At 40.6% G+C, this 21,971-nt stretch overlaps 1 protein-coding gene across 1 annotated transcript in view; it reads right to left on the reverse strand.

The window, feature by feature from the left end:
- coro7 (coronin 7) overlaps positions 1-21,971 on the reverse strand; it is a 104,532-nt gene that overhangs the window by 67,612 nt on the left and 14,949 nt on the right. Inside the window, exons 8-9 of the mRNA XM_085352447.1 lie at positions 2,162-2,245; positions 1,203-1,285 (exon numbers count right to left, since the gene is read on the reverse strand). Coding sequence (XP_085208573.1) covers positions 1,203-1,285; positions 2,162-2,245 — 167 coding nt within the window. The remainder of the gene's footprint in view (positions 1-1,202; positions 1,286-2,161; positions 2,246-21,971) is intronic.

The following is a 21,971-nucleotide window of genomic DNA, read 5'->3' on the forward strand; positions in this document are numbered from 1 at the left end:
GGTGAGCTTGACTTGACTTGTATGACTTGTATCATGGATCTCACAAAACAAATTACCAGTTTTGGTAACAGGAAGTAAACACTGGCATCTGTGGCATCACGTATCCCCTAATTCCAAGAAAAGTGCACAGGCACCAAACAATGGGATGATTGCGAAGAGGCACTCAGACATGCAACTATCTGTCTCAATCAAATGAAAGAGGAAATAGAGGAAATGGAGACGAGTGGCGAGCACGAGGGCAGAGGGAGGGAGAGCAGAGGCTGGTACTTAGGGACCTTGCTGTATTAACTCCTCTCATTCACTGGAAGAAAACAAAAACTATGACATTCCACAGAGACCGCTTCCCTCTGGTAGTGTTTTGTCTAATAAAAAACTAGGCCATAAAGCTTCACACTTTCTGGTGCAGCCACACGTGGACACCCAGTCTGAATAGCAGTGCCAGAAGAACAAATGTTGAATCTGTCCTGCCGTGGCCATTTCACATATGGCAAGAAAAATGCTTTTTGCAGTAATAATAATGATAATAAATTTACTTCATCCACCACAGACTACAGCATGACCCGACAAAGTCCAGTCACTTTATGAGTGGAATGACTTGGAAGGCCAGCCTGTTCATAACAACACTACAATGCATGAGCTCAATCTAACAAAGGAATCCTCACTCCCACCTCCTCTTTTCTCTTTCTTCCTCCATCCTTCTATTCCCCTTGTCTCCCCTCTGGAGCCCAGCCACGCTCCTGCTGTCCTCCGGTCCTCGGCAGCCGTGTTTGGGAAAATAAACTGAGCGGCTGGAGAAATGACAAGCAGCGAGCTGAGGGAGGAAGTGTCAGTGTGTCTGCTGCTGCTTCCTGACCCTTTTGCAGCAGTCGTAGAGAGAGCGACGCTCAGCACACATGTGCACACGCTTTGCTCCACTGAGACAGTACACGAATCTGTCTGCGACATTCCCGGAAACAGCAAGAATGTGGAGGAACAGTGTAAAAACTCTGGGAGGTCCACATGCCTGTCTGGCCATATATCATTGCATATGTGCCAGCTACACACTAATATGCCCACCTACATGATATGCACACACAGATACACCGTTGTACTGCAACACATGACCTCGTAAACTCTCACTCACAGACAAACACTTAAAAGTGAGAAGGTCAGTGTCATGGCTGTGTGAGTCAGTTATGGACACAAACTGATGCTGTACTCACCCACTGGAAGTGCCGAGTGAAACAGAGCCGAGCGAAGAGGTCAGCTTCCTGCTGTCCCAAAGTCTCGCCTCACGACTACGCATCTAAACAAACAACAAAGTAAGACACTGAGTACTCCGAACAGAGACAGAGCACGCCAAAAGGGGTCAAATAAGTTACTTTTTTTATATGAACCTAAGAGGTGTTTTTGAAATTGTCACATATTACAGCGCTATGTGATGCTAATTTTCAATTTTGATTGCAGGATGATTGCACAGGTCATCGGGTGGGAGGTAACCTCTCTCCAAACAATCAGTCTTAACTCAGACTGACTGCAATCACTCACACAGAGGAGCGCAACTCGTCTGCAATGTATCTTTATGCCAGTGGGGAATCAATTGGCACTATTACTGATTGTATTCTACACTAATCCAATGTTGCCAAGCACACATGCAGCTAAGTCCCTGCTTGTGGAGGATTTTCTGAATTTCCATATCAAATCTATGAGGTTCTGGCTAGACTCTGAATGTAATTAATGTGAAACAGATTGAAGGAGTCGGCAGTACTTTTCACTGATTTATCACAGTTATCACTGTGTTATCATAAATTGCAGGAAATAGGCATCTGGACCCAATTCAATGGCAAACACATAGCAAACTCCAATCAGTCTTTTTTTTTTTTTAAATCGGCTGCTTTACCAGCATCTTAACGCAACAAGACGGCACCTGATTGCAAATTTATTGCACACAGTTGGAATAGTTTTGGTCATGCCAATCACCATTTCCTCTTGTGTGATTGGGAATTTTGGAATAATATATCTATTTTTTAAATGCATGAATAAAACAATTTCCTGCCTGCGGTGTCTCGTGTTTTTGGTGTAAGTTTTATACATCTTACTGTACAAAGAGGCACTGATTCTGTAATTCTTACAGTGACAAACACTGTACCAAGTATAACAAGTTGGCTTCACACTTTCTCACCGTATCAAAGCCAGTGGTCAGTAAAAGATCATCTTTGGTCCACAGGATCCGTGAATCCTTGTTGCTTTGAAGACTCTTGGCACTCTATGGGAAAAATAATACAAAAAAATAAATAGATTACTTGACTTTCCAATCGGCATCACAAGAAGACAAAACACGTCATTTTTCCTGAAAGTTAAAGTCTCAGTGGTGAAACCCAAACTTTATAATTAAGAATTTTTATTGAATTAAATGCAAAAACATCAAAACAAAAGGAATGAATAAGGCCGCTCAAAGACGCAGACATGGAGTGAGGTGTATGAGATAATTTGTACAACAAGTTATTGAGTAATAGTCAAGTATCAAACATCTAGGAGATACTATTGGAATCACAACAACTTATAAAAAAATTGTCCCCATTGCTGCTTGACCTCATTTTTACATTTTTACAATTAAGCCTTCCAAACATCTTCTCACAAGGATGTCCATCATTTGTTTAGCAAAAATTTTTAGTGTCAGAGTTGTCGATTCTTTCCAAAGCTTCAGGGCTAGAACCACATCAATACTCTCATTACAGGCTTATTCAACTGTGGTAAGGTACCTGAGGAGATCCTTGGTGACATGGGGGAAGTCACACTTCAATCACTGATCAATACAATCCAAAACCTGCATGTACTGACTATAGGAATGTTGGCACATAGATGCACCTGGATGTTACTTCCTATACAATCTTTAATTTATATGTATTTCCAAAAATTATCAGATCATTTCAAATTATAGCTTTCCCTAAGTTTAACATACAAATCACCTTCTTTAAAGAAATCATCTAGCGCTCTGACGTCATCTCTCAACCATTCAGCCCATTAGAGAAACCCCCAACTTTACATATAACCTCCAGGTCTAGCTCAAGATAACTTGGGAAGTGATGAGTGTATGATTTGCAGCAAAAAGAAGAAAGGGGAAGGACTACAGACAGGATTCACAGGTGCCTCACATCCCCGTGGCTGGACAGAACAGGACTTGCCCCATGAAAGGAGAGCTTGTTATTGTTGATGTAGCAGACAAGGGGACTTCTGCCTTGAGTGCAGCTAAGGTTCCTAAACTGTGACACTACTGGTGTATTCATGAGTCTTTGTTGCACAGTTTCCATGGGGAATATGCGCAGAAACAGCACAACCGGGCCGAGTTTACCGGGTGGTCTCGAAATACAAATGACACACATTGTCAGAAGTAATGCCTAAAAACAACAGGGAGTGTTGAAATGTAAGGAATGTGGCAATCTGTAAAGACAACATAGGCAGAAGAGTGCATGTAATTGAGCAGGATTTTGTGTGTATTGTGTTAAACACAGAGTTTCTACTGACTCACTTCATATGGCATGTGCTGTGATTATTGACAAAAGAGCTGAGACGAGATAAACTAAGCTCATTCACAGAATATCCATCAGCTACTTTCAAGTGTTAAAATCACTTATTAAGAGCCTATCCATCAGGACAGGTAATACAAGTAAAGTCTCACAGCCACTCTCAGTCAGCAATTCCCCCAATATCTGTGTAGTAATACTAAAGTTACACTGAGCTTTAAGCATAAGGAATGGGAGCCAGTGATGAGATTTCCATGGAACAGGAGCTGTGAGCCCCTCAGCCCAATATGCCTCACAAAATTAATGCTGTCTTCTTTATGGACATACTAACCCCGAGGAACACGGCTGAACTTCTGTGTATGGCAAGAAGACAGAGGCTTGTTTTCTAGGACTCAATTCTAACAACCTCCCTACAGAGCATGCAGCCTCATTCTTGTGCAACCGTTAAATAGTCACAGATGACAAATTGTAAAAACAAATGGGGAGAATTTAAGCTGCCATGTTGCACCCCTGATCTCACTGGAGGTCAGAGGGTAATAGGGCCTGGCACTATACAACCTCCATATATATGCTGGGCAATGATAAATCTGCAGCTGAAGCCCACAGTTGGTCAAACAGGGATGAACACATAACAATAAAAGGCAGTTTAGAAAGAGTTTTGCAAATTTGAGTAGGGAAGGACAAACATATGTGGGACCTATCACTTCAAACTCAAATCCCACTTCCTTTTTCCCCCTCCCCCTTTCTGATGTTGTTCTTGACACAGTCTGATTCTGGTGGTTTCAGAATTGACTGCTCAGAGGAAGAAATTGAAGATATGGTTTATAAATGTTTCAAGTAAGCATTTCATCCCTGCCGATTCCTTCCAAATCCTCTCCAGGCACATGTTACTTTGAAATTTCCAAACTATGACTGACACACTTTGGTAGCTCAGGGCACAGTTCTTTGGACCGAAAAAAGAAAGGATAAGTGTGGTCATTTACTGGAATTGATGCTTGTTTTATTTATTTCACTGAATAGGAATCTTAAAAGTTCACTCCCTTCCCCAAAGGGATCGTGTAATTGTGTCTTATCTTGTTAAGTAGGTTACAGTTGTGGTCAGAAGTTTATATACACGTATCATGGGCATGAATGTCTTGGTAATTTGGGGACTTTTAATTATGCCTTTGAACTTTTCCTTTTCTTTTGTTCCAGGGTGGAATGATTGTACCGTATATATCTTTAATACTTTAAAAAACACTTTTGGGGGTTAAAATATATACATAAACTCACTTAAATCTTTGAATAAGTCATTCTGAAAATTCTATATCTTTTAACTTGACATGGCCAAGGCCTATTAACTTCTTGTTGCCTACTACAACTGGTAGCCTCCCTTTGCCAGCATAAAAAAGATTTGTTTGACAATTTTCACTGGATTGACCAATACTCAGAACAATGGGGAAGTCCAAGGAGTTCTGGGAAACTCTAAGAAGGAGAATTGTAGTATTTCTAAAGAACTGCAGAATCCAACAGCATCAGTTCAAATAGTTACACTGACGTGTCACCACTTTGCAAAGGTCTGGAAGAAGACCCAAGCTGTCACCCTCCATATGAGAGGATATTATTGAGGAAGTTCAAGAAAAACAACCAAGGCTCAAGACTCCCATGAAATGGAATAATGAAAAAAGAGAAATACCTCTAAATTCTTCAACTTCACCTGCTGTTTTAGCTGTTCAGCTGATATCTGCCCATTGCACATTATGGAGAGTGCACTTTAATCTCTAATGTTAACCCCCTCTGGTGATGCCACAGGGGGACAATTGAGCAGCTATACCTTAACCAGACGCAGGGGGATGATGAGATCATCTAAATCCAAACCTTCCTGTCTGCAGTAAATTTTATAACCTTCACAACAATAGCTGTTAATAGCAACAAAAGCTTGTGATGGCACCAAAGAAATAAGACAGAAACACCTAAAGGTCAGCAAGATTTTTGATATGTTTTTAGACCATCCACCATGAATCTTAAATCATACCTTCATGAACCTCTACCCTACTTTTAGACCTGCCTGCTAAGTGGGAAGGACAGAAAGACACAGTTCTTTTTGGTAGATCAAATATTGGACCTTTGTAAACAACATCTGGTGCAGAAAAACTTTGTTTAGTCATTGTAGTAACCCTCAGGACTTCACCACAAGGCAGCCAAGCAGGGCATGTAAACCAGCCTGGATTCTGTCTGCAGATATCTTTTAATATTATTAAACACATCAACATGATGTCATCCTTCACCCAGATCTGAAGGAATGTGCGGCTTTAAGACTTTCTATGAAGATGTCATCAGAGCTTGCTGGCTGGATCCACCGCAGTTCATCTTAGTGTTATCTGCTGAGCTTTTCACTTTTTCAGACTAAACAGTTTCAGCTTAAGCAAGAGTAATACAGACCTCTTGTTAAGCAGATATTGACCTACAGAAATCAGATGCTGATTTTAGGATGAGTCATTTCCTGATTGGCAACCACTCAGGGCGGTGACTAACCACATGTTGGAGATCTAAAATTATATCCTGCAAAAACCTGACGCCGCTGTAACCAAACAATAAGTGACGTTGAGCTTGATAACTGACAAAGCTAGATTGGCAAGATGCCTACTTTCCAGTCATTAATGTTGTAACATAAATATGAATTGAAGTTTCGGCCAAGACTCCTGTGCTGCAATCACCTTCCTCAGTAAAATGGAACAACCTATAAATCTTCAGCAGTCAGTTGAAGGTATTCTTGTTGGCCACACTGGCAGTTCAAACAAAATTATTGTTGACAAAGCTACATCTGCACACGTCATGATCAAACGTTCACTTCTGCACCACTCTCAGGGGTGATATGTCTTTGTCTGTTTCATTGTTTTATCTAACACCACCTGTATGTTATACAGATGCGCTCTGGCTCCTGGTATGCTCCCAGATAGCTTCATCCACTAAGAGGGTTTAGAAAATATACTACTGACCTGGCCCTCAAACATATTTCTAAAGCAACACTACCAAAGTTGTACTGACAAAGTTGATAATAAGTCCTGGATTGAATAAACACTTAAGCTGAGACTGGGATCATTTTTCAGCCTGTAGTCAGATGGTGTACCTCATGCAGGTAATAGAGCTCATATTTGCCTTGATAAGTCCATCCTCAGATGTACAGCAGAGGTCCAGAGTAAACACAGGCATTCGAAAGAAGCAATACATCAGAAAAGAGCAAGGAAGGAGAAAAGCTAAAGCTAGTGCCGTGTAAACAGACATGAAAAGAAGTCATTGCCACTGAGCCGTTCATCACCATCACCACTGGCTGATTTCCTTCCAGGGGTAAAGCATTGGTGAGGAACTCTGACCAAACTAAGAACAAGCTGAGCGAAGTCCATTTAAAGCATGCGGGCTCTGTTTAACACTCAAACTGCTTTTAGGAGCCACATGTGTTTTGTGAGTCACAATTCTCAAAAACAGATGGAGATTCCAATTGTGTTCTAATTACATGCAAGAGTAAACAGACTAAATACAGCATCATCATCACTTTTTTATCATAGTTAGTTATGCTAATCCATGGCTGAGCACCAGATGACTTTGTTAATGTGAGGTCAGCTTTTTCCCCCCCCCCCAATCATATTTGCAATAAGTGAGAAAAGCATCACCCGTGAAGAAGGCCAAGTCTGCAGGCTTGTTGCCATTCCTGTGGACCTGTACTGGGCACGGCATGGCTCTGACCTGACACGCTTAAAGTAAATGTTTATGTTGATTTATGAGATTTGGTGTTCACTCTATTTACAATCTAAATTTAGCATTAGTCAAAAACGGCTTGAATACTTTTTTGCAAAAGCAGATAAATCCCAGTTACCCTCGCTGTTAAAACACCAAAATCAGGGCCAGAATTAAACACGTTAACAACTGGTAGGTGCATTTTTGGTGAACTTTTAATACTCTTTAATACTTTAATAATCTATCAAATAATTTGGTCCATGTGTTGAGGTCAGCAGTCTAAGTAAAGAAGCCCAAAACTCGTTCTTCCAGGACACCTCACCCAGCTCGTCCAGGGGAACGCCGCTGAATGAATGTCACTGAATACTGATTAAATCATAAGGTACTTAAAGTATTAGTTTAAGGGTGTGCGCACTTATACAGACCGCTTATTGTGCTTTTTTCTCCACCCAAACAGATGTGTTTGTTTTTCAGTCAAATCGTACATAGTGGCATTTCTGCTAAAGGTCACATTAAAGGTGGAAAAGTTTTGAAATTATTTATTGTGGCCTTATTTTTTAACATCATGAAAGCCTTTCATCTTAACAGTGGTGTCCATGCTTTTAATATCCACTGTAGAGATATTAGAGGCTCTAATAAAGATGCCCTTCCCGAGAAACTCAAAGTAATTTGGATTGTGGGGCAGTTAACTAGACTAACAGCCAACCAAGAAGCATGTGAGTAAATTTAAGCATTTTGTTGTTCTCTAAAATCTTTAGATTTACCTTGATAAACCAGTCAGTGTGACTTAGATGATATGCTAACATAGCTAGTGTGGTTTGGCTGATAACTGTCATACATTTACATAAATCTCACTACACCCAACATCTATAGGTAGATGGTAACCCCTCCCAGAGCCTGGTTCTGCTGGAGATTTCTGCCTGTGAAAAGCGAGATTTTCCTTCTCACTGCCGCCAAGTGGTTGCTCAAAGCGGATTGTTTGATGGATGGGGCTTTCTCTGTACTATTTTAGGGCCTTTCCCTTACAATACAAAGCGCCTTGACCACTGTTATGATTTGGCGCTATATAAATAAAATTGAATTGAACATAAAGTTAAGACTTTAAAAAGTGGATTCACATTTGATTGATGTCACTGTGGCTACATCCACCTTTTAAATACAGTCTCTGATTAACACACTATTATTTCCAAAACTGACACCGAGTACATCTGAGGCTGATGGGAACAGCCTCTTTAGTTAATCTGTCACGAATGAGGATGATAAGTTCATCCGCACGGAAACCTTAAAGTTTGTAGCAATTACAGATCATGAATAGCTGTTTAGAGACTTCAAGCTTATGGTGGCAATAAAGGAAAGAAGAAAGAAACATATCTCTTTATACCATCCACAAGCCCTAGATCTATGTTGCTAGTGATACTAAAGAAGCCAATTGTACAAGACCCTCATTTCATACCACCATAAATTTCTGTCCTATTTTTAGAACTGCTTGTGGAGTAGGAAGGAGGAAAAGACATAATTCTTTTTAAAGAAAAAAAAACAACATTTCACCTTTGTGAGCCACATCTGGAGAGGAACAGCTTAGTTTTGCCACTGCAGACAGGCCATCAATGAGGCAGCCAGGCAGGGCTTATAAACCAGCCTGAAGTCTCTCTGCAGATATCACGGCAACATCTCATCCTTCACCCAGATCTGAAGGCACGTGCAGATCTGAAAGCACGTGCAACTTTGAGCCCCTCAATGAAGCTGTCATCGTGGCTCCAGCTGGCAACTGGAGCCCCTGCACAACTGAGTATTAGGAGGTTTTTCTGAGCTCCATTCACCTTTTCCCAGTAAACAGTGTTTCAGTTTAAGGAAGAGTAGCACAGCCATGAGAGGGCTACAATACTACTGATGCCGGAGGGCGGCCAGAGGACACAACATCTGGACCTTGTGAGTGTGTATATACATGCTGCCAAACAGTATCTCTCCACTGGGGTCATAAATCTGTCTGAAATCCCATTCACCTAGGCTTTCTCCTGCTCACAGCTAAACCTTACAGATATCTGACTAATCGACCACGACACATTTGAAAATGAGGCGAAAAAGAGAGAGGTAACAGAAAAGAAAAAAAGGAAAACAAGACAAATGTTTCCTTAAAAGCCAAACAAAGGATGGAATCACAGATAAGCTGAGAAAAAGTGAGAGACACTTCATGAATTTACAAAATATGCACAGGGGATCAGTTACACCTGCTCGAATGACAGAGTAAAGGAAGTAAAGGAAATGACATCACATCTGGGAAAAGAATAAAGCGTCCGCATCAAGATCAGGGCAAATATTTTAAAGACTAAATCATAAAAATACTGAATTCAGTCTAATAACAATAAAGAAGGAATGCCCAAGAAGGATAAAAAGAAAGGATGAAAGAATTGTTGGCAGTGATAATGCAATTCAAACTGAAGTGACAGCAGGCAGGGTTTACACCGAGGTTAAACACTTTACAGGCAACAGGAAAGTGCCAGTCAGCAGTCTGGCCAATTATGCTTTTATGGGTCTATTAAATATCCTCTCTCAATATAAACAAATGAAGATCATTCCATCTCCTTCTGTCCTTCTCCCTCAGCTATTTAACTTTTGAACTTGAGCAGACGGTGTGCACATCTGTGTCACTCACCGAGAATGTTGATTCACCCACCAGGATGAATATCAGGTGTCTGTATGCACATATGGGAACTATCACAATCTCTCCATCCCTCTATTTCACAGCCCCTCTTTCTGTTCAGTTTTTCAATGTTCTCTATATCAGCTTAATGGGAGTGTATTCAACAATGAGCGCCAGCAGTCAAGAATTAAATTTAATGTACTGGAAGAATAAGTACTCATTTCATCCTGTCTTATAACAGTGTGTTGACACTGTCCAGTCTGATAATGTGGGCTTAAAGTTGGTAGGTGTCAATCATCTGCTGCTGCTCAGCTTCCTCAAATTAAAAAAAAGGGATCTTACGTGTACTCTATATTAAATAATATTTGAAAATTTTGGAAAATCCTATCATTAACTGCCTTACAAGATTTACAGTATTGTACAAACGTCTTGGACCACCCCTAATTTCATTAAATTGTGCTAAGAAAATGGGAAATGGGTGCAGAGATTTAATAAAACACGCAAAAATACATGGAAATACAGTTTACAAGGCCAAAACTATTTGTACAATTGTAACAAGCTTAAAGGTTAGTATTTGGTCTGACCACATTTATCACGTATTCTTGTAACTTTCTGCATTGGCAGTGTGTTTGGGATCATTATCATGCTGAAAATGAAGCTGTTGCCAATCAGCCGTTTTCTATGGTACTGTATGATGGATCAAAACCTGACAGTACTTTTTGATGTTTATAATTTCATCAGTTTTAACAAGATTTCAATCAGCAGCCACAACTCACGACAGAGCCTCCAGCTGACTTTGGATGCCGACTGTCGTACCTCTTTCCTGCCCTCCTCCGTACCAATTGATGATAGTTTAAACCAAAACTATGACATTTGGATTCATTGCTCCACAAGACACGTTGTTGCTGATTTTCACTCCAGTTCTTGTGTAATTTGGCATACCTCAGCCTTTTCTTCCCATTTCCCTTCCTTAAGATTGGCTTCTTGATGAGCCTGATACATCTGTCAGGTCTTTGCTGCATTGTTTACTATTTTTTAAGGACAAGACTTTCAGATAAGGTTATTTCTGCTGTAGAAAGTTTTGTCTTCCTTTCACTTCTTCTTCTGTCCTCCATTTGCCCAGTTTCCTCCTATCTGTTTAGGATACACTGCACGCAATGCTAAGATAGAACAAGTTTTTGGTTAATAGTCTTTGGAAATCGCTGGTGCAAAAATATTTTATGCCTGTCAAACTGTGTTATTGTTGATATTTTCTGCTAGTAACAAAGCGCCTAAAGATACAATTCAAAATCGGGTCTTTCTTAACTTGTCTGTTATTTATAGATTATTCATCCTGATTCATCCTTTGAGTTAGGTCCCTTTGTTATGCTTGAATTATTCATAGGTTAGGGTTAGTTAAATACCAGGTTTGGACAGAAAATGAGTGCTAAAGCAATCAATGTAAAAAAAAGAAAAACTTGTAAAGACCGTTAGAAAGCCTGGAAAACAATTGCTCAATACCACTGTAGAAATTACAAGAACATTTACTTCTTGAATCAAAATATCAGGAAAAGAGGAGTGCGTCAAAGGCTTTTGCAAAGTAGTGTATTTAACATGGTACAACTCTGACTAAAGGTAACAAAAGCCACCTGCCAGAACCATAACGTACACTCATTCATTTGTTTTAATAGTTTATAAATGATGTAAAAATGACGTACAAAGCCAGATCAGCTTCTCTATTGCCAGCACTGCATCACATGATTGCAGCTGCAACCTGCTCCTCATTTTCTTTCCCCAAAGAATCGGCCTTCTTTTATTTTTATTTCCACTCCTCTAATCAATAACTCCTTGCCTCGTCGCTTTCATCACCCTTGAAACAGACTCCCTCTCAGTCTTTTCATCTGTGGCTAATTAGTCTTTTAGCGATTGCTCGGTTTTCATCATCCTTTTCTGCCTTCACGGGCCATTTAACTTGTGTTTTAGGTCGGGATTTGCTGTCTTAAATGTAACTCGGACTCCACAGAAGCTTCTACTAGAAATAGGACAGAGGGGGAGGTAAGACGAAGAAGAGAGTTGGGGTGGGTCGGGGGGTGGGTGGAAGATGGTAATCAAACCAGCCGTTTTATGCTTTCATTTCCTCTGCCGCCTACCGCCGCTTTTTCTCTGTTAATTGGAACCATACTATTTTTTTTTTTTGTTCAATTCTCCAAAGTCAGGAAGACACAGTCCCTTTTCTTATTTTTGCACACTGCCTTTTCTGCTGTCTCCCTTCCTGAAAATGAAAATTAATGTGCAGGGTCAGCAGGTGGACAACAGTGTAAATCCAGCTGTAACAGCATAAATCCATAATATGACCCCATTTCCATGTAATTGAAATGTTTCCTGAATTCACAATGCATATAGAATTTTTTTGGTGTTGACACTATTGTGATTAAAATAACTCGCATTTATTTTAGAGCCTTGCAGACTGATCAGCGTCAAAGAACCAAAACAATCCTGCTTGCTGTCAATCTTTAATGCTCGTGGGTTCACATTTTGATCCTAAAATTCTTACACACAGTGGGCCAGATTATTTTCCAACAATAAAATGCAGCTACAGAGCTTACTAATAGCATTAACTTTTACAATTTACCACACAGACATCCTTATTTTTTCGTTTTTGACTTGCCTACAGTCAATTTTTCCGCCTGTCTCATTTCCCCTGTGTCAGCAAATGAAATGTCCCGCTCAAGATGAACTGAGATGTGAGCCAACACGACAATGAGCACAGCTAAGGGGCCACGTCTACTCTGCAGACAACAGGCAAGGCCTGCAGCCCCTGGGGAGGTTCTACACACTGGACTTTCCCCAAGTTTACATATATATATCTATATATAGATAAATATATAGATATATAAATAGCATCCAGCTACAATGGAATATACAGAAGTCTTTTCTTTAAGCCAGATGTTTAGATTTTCTTCTCCCTTTTAAATGCATCCACTTTTACTTTCTAATAGATGAGAAAGTGTGGAGAGCTTAAGAGAGAGATGAGTAGAAATGGGAAATGAATCATGAGGAAAAGGCACATAGTCCACCTTTACACTGGAAACATCAATCTTAGGGGGATCAAAGACGTGTTTTCTCAGTTTCATCCTACACATGCCCCACATTCTGAATATACATCATATGTCCTAGAGTTCCTTCAATGTGAGATAGCAGGTGCAATGCTGCGATGCATGTTGTTTTTAGTTTTGCTTTTTTTGCTTTTCGTTTCAGGAAAAAGAAAATAAATCATAGAGACTAAATGGCACTGAAGGAGGAATTTTGGCCTGCTCTTCTTTACAATATTGCTTCAGTTCTTTGAGGTCGGTGGGCATTTATTTCTCTTAAGGTCCCGCCACAGCATTTCAGTCGGGTTGAGGTCTGAACTTTCACTGAGCCATTGCAGCACCTTGATTCCTTTATTTTTCAGTTATTCTGTAGTCGATTTATTGCTGTGTTTCGGCTCATCGTCTTGTTGCATGACCAAAAATTAGCCCAAGCTTTAGTTGGTATGACGTGGTTGTGCTGATAAGCTGTGTTTGGCTTTAACCAAACATAATGCTGTGCATTATAATCAAATATTTCCACTTTGGTCTTGTCTGTTCAAGGAAAACTGCTTCAGACGTCTATTGGTTTACTCAAAAGCAACTTCACAAATGAATGAATAAAGTACTCTGATTCTGATGTTTCTGAACATGCTAACTGAGGACTGTAGTGTCTGAAATGTAGCATTGCATTACATGGTCTGACCTTGATATGCATTTGCTGGGACACTGGAAGATTGGTAACTGTCCTCAATGCTTCCATTTGTTAACAATCTTTTTTGCTGTAGAACAATAGATTTTAAATTATTTGGAAGCGTCTTACCTCCTCAACATTGTATTAACTACCACCAAACTGCCAAAAACTTGTGGTTTTGTAGAGGTGCTCACATTTACTGATGATCAATTAATTGAATGCATTTCATTAGCAATACTTCTACTACTGCTTACCATCTTAATTCCTATGGAAGCAGTAAAGGTATACTTTTCACAGGAATCCACAGAGTCCTGTTAAAAATTCACATGTAATCTAAGATTCATTTACTCAAAATATTTAAGGCACTGAACTTATTTAATTGCTTATTTTAGACCACTGCAAACCCGGAGATCACAGCTGCCTAAACATGGGTGACTGATGGATTAAGCATACTCTCACAGCATCTAGAAAAGGGATCAGTTAAATTCTATCTAAGATAATAGAGTTGTATAATAAAGCCATGAATCATACACTAGAATGTCATAAAAATCTATCAGAAGCTCAACTCCAAGGCAGCTTTAGATTTAGATTGTGATTTTTGGTCTGGGCTATGTGAACAAATCACTTTATCTGCCGAAGAAATTAAACACTTAAGTGGTGCAAAAACTGTATATATGAGCCAGGCTGCTAATTGGGGCATTTGGCCACTGCTAGAAATCCAGCAGCCAACAGCACCAGCCTTCGCTATGCTCACCACTTTCCAGGATCCCGGGACAACATACTGGACCCAATCGCACCACTCTGACGATACCAACAGTGTGCCTACTAGCAGGGGCCTCCCTCTGGGAAAACCATCCAAGGTCACAGAAGTTTTCCTTGGCTCAGCACACCATACAGACTTAGCTGGTTCCTGGAACTATCTTGATTAACGGGACCAGTAAATTCCCCAAATCAGTCTTTCAGTCCAAAAGAAGCAAAATCCAGCCAGAGGAGATTTCAAGTGTATGTTTGGTGATCTCCAGGGTTTTTGATGGTTATTGTGGTTAAGGTTCAAGCAATGACTATTACAGAGATGCACTTAGTGGCTCAGTCTTTTAAATCCAACCAGAGATTCATGGGTCAGGATAGGGCACAAATGACAGAGGGAGGAATGATCTTGCTGATGACAGCAAGAACTGCCAACACTCGGGGTGATGAGAATCTGCACGCCAGACCTGAGCCACAATAACAAAGAGACAATTCTTTTGTTTTCTTTTTTTTTTTCATGTGCAAAAAAATAGAAGAGCGTTTCTGACTGAGCCGGAGCCTACACAATTAATCATGCCAACACTGTTGAAGACCCCACGAGGCTGCTCAGTCTTTGTAGCCTGACCCAGCCCTTTAGTGCCTGTTGTCATTTATGGCTCTTTCATAGCTGCGACGGATACAGTTGGCTGGCTGCACTCCCTCTCTGAAACCACATCATAGAGGCTTCACATCTTCAAAGTATACCCCCATGCCTTTGCATAGAAGCATGAGTTGCGAGCGCTGAGAGTCAATCGAGAGGCACACGTGTGCAAAGCATGTCATTTTCACGTCCGTGTCATTATACTCCAGGAATCCTTTACCCTGTGTAAATACTGGAGGCTGTTCCTTTAATTGCTTCCGTTCCAAAATGATTGTTTATATTCAGTAATTAAAGTTAGGTATTGGAGCTTTCCTGTATTGATTTCAAAGACCTGTGAAATTATTGATATTACAGGAAAAAAAGATCACAATAAATATGAGAACAAGTAGTTTAATGGGATTATAATGGCCACAGCAGGTGCTAGCCTAAAGGGACAATGAGATGAGGCAAGTGTATAAAATCCCAACCAGGCTTATATCTTTTAAACACTGGATTTAATTTCAATGGCTATTGCCCAAGTGTTGACCTCTTGCACACTGCATGTGAAACACCCAAGCATGGGGAAGCTGAGTGGCACACTGATTAATTACCTCGTCTTTGCTATGCTAACAAACAGCTCATTCTCCTCTCCCAATTACAACATGCCTTCTAACACTCAGCAGCTTCACTCCAGGAAAATTTCCATTTAGCTCTTGCATGAAACCACAAATTGCAGCAGAACCTGTTGTCTTATGAGACTCAATTAGTAAAAGATGACCCAGGCTTGCTTTTGTTGGAAAAGGATGTAGCATTTAAAAGACTTGTGTGAGCCAGAATTTCAGCCCCCGCCGCCACCACCCTCCTCTCTCCATGCTCAATAGTTTCCACTGTTAAGAACTCATTACATACTTTGGCCTTGGAGAGGAAAAACATTTAGCACCTATGCAGGTATGCACACCTGTGTCCAATGCTCAGAATCAGTGTAATAGCACTGGAATAGAGGCCATTCTGCATGTGCATCCCCTTGGAGATTAAGGTGAATATTTTGGGAAATTTTTCAATACTGAACATCTAAATCTTTATTTTTTTTGCAAAAATACCACTGCTATGTGGTTTAAAGCAAGAATTTTATTGATGCTAACAGCAGAAACCTCTGCCCAACAGTACAAAACCATCTCAAAGCAATCCTTTTTGAATTAAAACACAAGTTGCAAGTCCTCTGGGGCTTGTGCTGAATAGCTATAGTTAAGTTTATGCAATACGGAAAACAGCCTAAAAATGTGCACAGAGATGTCACAGTCTCACATGCCACCCGCTGAAACATTGTTAAAAAAACAGCTGCCCCTTCATGGCAATGACGATCCCCAGTGGCTGTAGCCTTGCCCAGCAGGAACATGTGCCCTGCTGCACCACAAAAACTGCTTTGGAGCAACTGAAGGAACACATCAAAGAGACAATCACAGTCTCCAAACAACCCATATCCACCATCCACTGAAGCATCCGAGGGGATGTGCCATGCAGGTCACGACTGATCCACAGAGACCCCACCCTACCGCTCAAAAAACCCAAAAGACCTGCTGCCAGTGATCAAGTTGAGCCTGTTTTAAGAGCTCCTGTATACATTATTACAAAGGTGGTTTTAAAGCTGCTGCAAATGATGTATAACACTTACATTTTCCCATTTGGATTCCACCAGTGATTTATTGGTATGATATGACACATTTTAGTAAAACAACACTATTATTCAGCTTGATCTATACTGTTATTTTGCCAATTATCTGCAATTATACAATAATGACATAATCACTGCATAAACTGTTTATCTTTTTCACAATATAATGAGTTTGACATTCCTTATTGCAGAACTTTATATATCGAAGTCTTAAAGGAGCTTTGTATATTCAATATAACATGGGAAATTGTTGAAATAATTTTAGTTACATTACTGTTTATCATGTAAATCACATTGTAGTGATTACATAGCTAATGAAATGAATTCAAGTGCTTTCCACTTGAATTATGTGATTAAAGATATCATAGAGAGAAAACACAGGCTGTATTTTTTATGTGAAATATCGCCACCATTTCGTCAAACTAAGATCAACAAGCCTAGTTTTGGACAGAGCCCACGCTGTTCTTTATTTCCTGAGGGCACTCTGAGGCTGGCCTCAGATGTCTTTCAGTTCCTGCTCTCTCCTTCTACAGTGGAGGTCTACTGCACAGCATATGGATGCAAGTCTCATCACAATCTGACAGGTCAGCTTCTGCTTATGCTGTTTGGCATTTCACAGGCTCTCCAGATGTGGTGATTTCTATTGTAGATGTCATTGAATGCATACAGCAATACATCTTTCATGCACTCCTCGTGGAGCCCGAAGGTCGTCCAAAGAGAACCCACTCCACACAAGGAAAGTGCAACCCAAATAATAACTAATCCTCAGGTCAATTCACACGCAGCATCACACACCTGCTCATTCACATCACATTCTGCTGCTCTACCTCCAAAGCAGACTTCTCCCTTCTCCTGTAATTCCTCCAGGAGCAGCATGCTTTTTCCAATTTTAAACAGAACACAGAAAAAAAAAAATCTGTATTTTTTAAATGCATCATATAAGTAAAACAGCAAAATAGGCAATTAAGGTCATGCTGAAAACTAAAGCAGAGATAATGAGGGCAAACTGAGGTGAAGTAAAATTGGAGCTTATAAGATCCTGAAACGGCGCTGATGTCGGTTCATTATATTTTTCTATCCCATTTAAAAATAATGATGAAGCAACCGATTCCCATGTGAACTGATCCCTGTTTTCCAACTCTTTCTTCTTAGCCTGCCCTCAAATCAAAGAAAACGCAGATTCAGAGAAAAAATGACAGACAAGCTAAAAAAGAAGCCAATTCCCATGGCGGTGGATCCATTATCTCAGGATGCGGCAGGGGAAAAAAAGACAAGGAAAAAAAAAGAGCTAATCATCAACTATTTTTGGCTCCAGGTGTGACCCACATGTGTGCACAGAGTCTTCATTACTTGGAAAATGGGAGTCTCAGAGCAGCCAGCACACTAATGGGGCCTCCGCTCCACAAACAACACACACATGTGAGCAAAGGGCTTCGGTGCTGCCAGCTGGCATCCACTCTTTTACCCCCTGTCCTCTGAAAAACACACCCACAAACACAAATCTGGATTGTTAATGGAGCTAACACCCCCTCAAACCTTTGGCCCCGCTACTCCCCCCAACCCCTCATGCTTTGAGACATCACGTAGCTTACAAAGAGTCAATGCGCATAGAGAAGAGACTGTAGGTCACAAACTAAGCACTGGTAAAGTAATCATAACTGAGACGTTTTCCATCCAATTCTGCTAATAGAACAGCCACATTTTCTGCCACTGTTTAGCTGAGCTGCCTGGATAGAAAAACTCCTCATTAGGAAAGAGTCTCCTCAGTTTCCCTGAAAGTAACTAAGACTGGCAGCGGGGCGGCAGCCAGTAACACAGGGAGCAGAGATTGAGAGAGAAAAGGAAAGAAAGAGGAAAACGGGGGAGGGGGCACAACATCTGGGCTGAGTTAACCACTGGCCATTACAAAGGTCCTGAACTCAGCAGGGTCTGATGGAGAAAAGATACAAGCACAAAATACTGTGCATGATACTGATTGAGGAGGACGGTGAGTATTCACATAAAGACAAACCACAGGAGTAGGACAGAAACATCACATGGAATTATGTGTGCACCAGCGACAAAATACGACAGCCCCTAGGAGGTCAAAGGTTGGATCAGCCTACTAACAGGCAGCTTGACTTTGGCAGATTGTAACATATAACAACTGTATAGAGTCTTGAATCTGTAGCATAACTTATACAAACAGTGAAGATGTGTTGCGATAAAGAAAATAAAACTAATGTACGTATAACAGTCTTCACTGGCATTACATGTAAAATGTGAATATTTGTTCAACCGCACCACTGTGTGCAGTCTGCTGCACACTTACTGAAAAAGAGGATGTTCTGAAGACGCTGTGGGAAGGTAAACAGGAATATTTCTGATATGGCACGTTTATATTCAGGATGAGAAATTGATGTTGAAAACATTTAGCACTAAAAAGCTGTTTAACAGCACATGAAAGCCTGTCCCTTAAATCGTTTGAAACATTTTTTTCCCTCCACAAATTGCCCGGTTCCAGCCATGTTCAGATATACTGGTATATAGACAAATACTTTTTAAAACACAGAAGCATTTTTGGCTCAGTTTAAAGTTAAATTATGCTGTTTGTGTAGCTGGAATTCGGAGCTCAGCTTTGAGTAAGCCCGTGACATATTCTTGGAATAAGTTCCGGTTCTTTAAAGACATTATATTTCACATTTCACAACGTTGCCTCCATATCCCTGTGGTGTTAGTATTAGACATTCTCCGAACTCTAAACAAGCTTCATTCTGCGGGAAGTGAAACTTCATTCTCTGGCAAGCACGGATCTTCTGCAATCAGAAATAACTTGTTGGTAGAATACTGAACAGTTATGAAACTATGAGAGTTTGTATTGACACTAGATGCATATTTTAATACTCCATTGAATATTAACGAGAGGTTTGGCTTTAAATTAAGCCTCCACAGCCGGGGACTTGAGGAAATTGCTTCAATCAAAGTCAATATTTCTATTATATTTTGAGGCAGATTAAAATTTTATAAGATCACATAGTTGTATATCGGCAAATATTGTTAATAAAAAAATATTTTTTTGTCAGGGATCCTCCTTCTCTTCTTTTGGCTACTCAACAAGTCACCTGCCTCCGTCTTACCTCGTCCCGAGTATCCTCCTCTATCACTCCTCTGCAGGTCCCCTTTCACTAAATCCATGAATCTCCTGTGTTCAACATCCTTTCTCCAGTATATGCACTATCGCTTCTCTGCACATGTCCAACACATCTCAACCTTGCCTCTTTCTGTCTCCACAAATCTCAACCTGAATGTTCGCTCCGATATACTAACTTCTAATCTTGTCACCTGTCTCCTACTCACTCACATACATTTATTCTATCATGTTTCTACTAACTCCTCTCCAGCCTCTAAAACAAGTGATATCATATTTATTTAACAGTAAACATAGGATTTCCTTTATAATCGTGTCAGCTCCTGCTTCCAAGGTCAAACATGAACTATGAAACTCAACTTCGAACAGCCAAGTGTTCTTATGGTAAATGGACTGGTTTTTATATAGAGATTTTCCTCTCTACCTGAGCACTCAGCGCTTTATACAACATGCCTCATTCAATCATTCACACCCACTCATATAAGCACTTTCTTCTACCTAACATTCACATACATTTCGACAGATGTGTCACAGGACAACATCTTGCCCAAGGATATTTAGCATTCAGACTGGAGGAGCCAGCGATCAAACCACCAACTTTCCAGTTAGTAGATGACCTGAGCACCAGCCGCCTCTCTTATCAAAAGCATACAACAAAAACTAATTGAACTTGGAAGTGCAATTGTCTTCTTAAATTCAATTTGGAAAATTAAAGCCAATACATAGAAAAGAAGTAGCACAGTGGTGTAGTGCTTAGGACTGTCACCTTACAGTAAGAAAGCCAGCTGGGGGCCCCTTTGTGTTGGAGTTTGCATGTTGTCCCTGTGCCTGTGTGGGTACTCCCCAGGTACAACTGCTTCCTCCCGCAGTCCAAAGACATGCATTTTAGGTTCTAAATTGACCATAGTGTTAGTATGTGATAGACTAGCGATCTGTCCAGGGTTCACCCAGCGTCTCGATCAATAACAGGCTCCAGCTCCCCACGACCCTGAACTGGATATTTTGTTAAGAAAATGAATCAATGGATGGACGAACATATGAAATGCTGACTGCACATTTTGCATCAAGTCACTGCACTGCAGTATCTTTCTGCATGTGTTCACACTAATGAACTATAACAACACAGATTTCATAATTTGATATCAGCTGATTGTTGCAGTCCTTCCATAATAACGGTTGATCCAAAATCCACACATCACAAAGATTAAATCTATGGGAATAAAATGTACTAGAGTGAGTTAATTTCACCTCAACCGCTCTTTCTTATGCACGGAGTTGCACAAGAAATGAAGCATCAAATAAACCAAATGCAGAGGCACAAACACCAAAATTAAGTCCATCCATTTCACATCACGTCTCTGAGTGTTTCTCCTTCATGGCTGTCCCTTTGGGTCGACATCAGTGATACAAACTAAACTATTCTGCAGCAGTCAAAGAGCTTCTTTGTGCTGCCTGCCAGAGTCCACACACAATCTAAGCTCATCATGCCTGCCTGTAGTTTATTCAGCCTGTAATGAGTAATCTGAGAGTGATCGCACATTTTCCAAACACACACACACACACACACACATATGCGCTCTTATTTTTTCACAATTATAAGAATTCAAAGAAACGCAGATAAGACGGACATCCAAGTGTAGTTTATTATGCCTGTAATTATAAATACAAGAACGGCTAACACAGAGTTCATTCCGTGTAATTTATAGCGGGATATAAAAGATGCTATAGCACTGAAACCACTTTGCTTTTCCTTGGCCCTGCCCAGTGTTCCCTCCTCAAGTCCAAACCCACGGCAGCCCATGGTCCTCTCTAATTTCACCCCAAGCAGCAGAAGCTCGAGCTGAAAAAGAGTAATGTGGCCCCCAAGTCCAGCAAACTATTCCCTTTTCCTGTCTCCCTCCTCTTCCAGCGACCACAGATCGACAGCTCTATGGCCAGCACTGGCCCAAAACTATGAGGGGTATTTTCAGCACTGTAATTTAAAAGACACATGGTATACACACAGGCACAAAGTCAAATACAGAACCACACACTCAGCAAATACACAGCCATTGGGGATAGATCAAAAGACAAGAGAGTGGAGAGGAGACAGAGATGCCCACAAAGACACGTGGCCCATTAGGATCAGGTCAGTGTGCCCTGAGTGCCGAGTTTGAGGAGTCTTGTACTGAGTAGCTCAGTACAGGAAAACAGGGTGGAGGCCCAGC

The sequence above is a fragment of the Diplotaxodon limnothrissa genome, linkage group LG4 (genome assembly GCF_057381915.1).
Source record: "Diplotaxodon limnothrissa isolate DT_005_m linkage group LG4, D_limnothrissa_male_GT1.1, whole genome shotgun sequence".
Taxonomy (NCBI): domain Eukaryota; kingdom Metazoa; phylum Chordata; class Actinopteri; order Cichliformes; family Cichlidae; genus Diplotaxodon; species Diplotaxodon limnothrissa.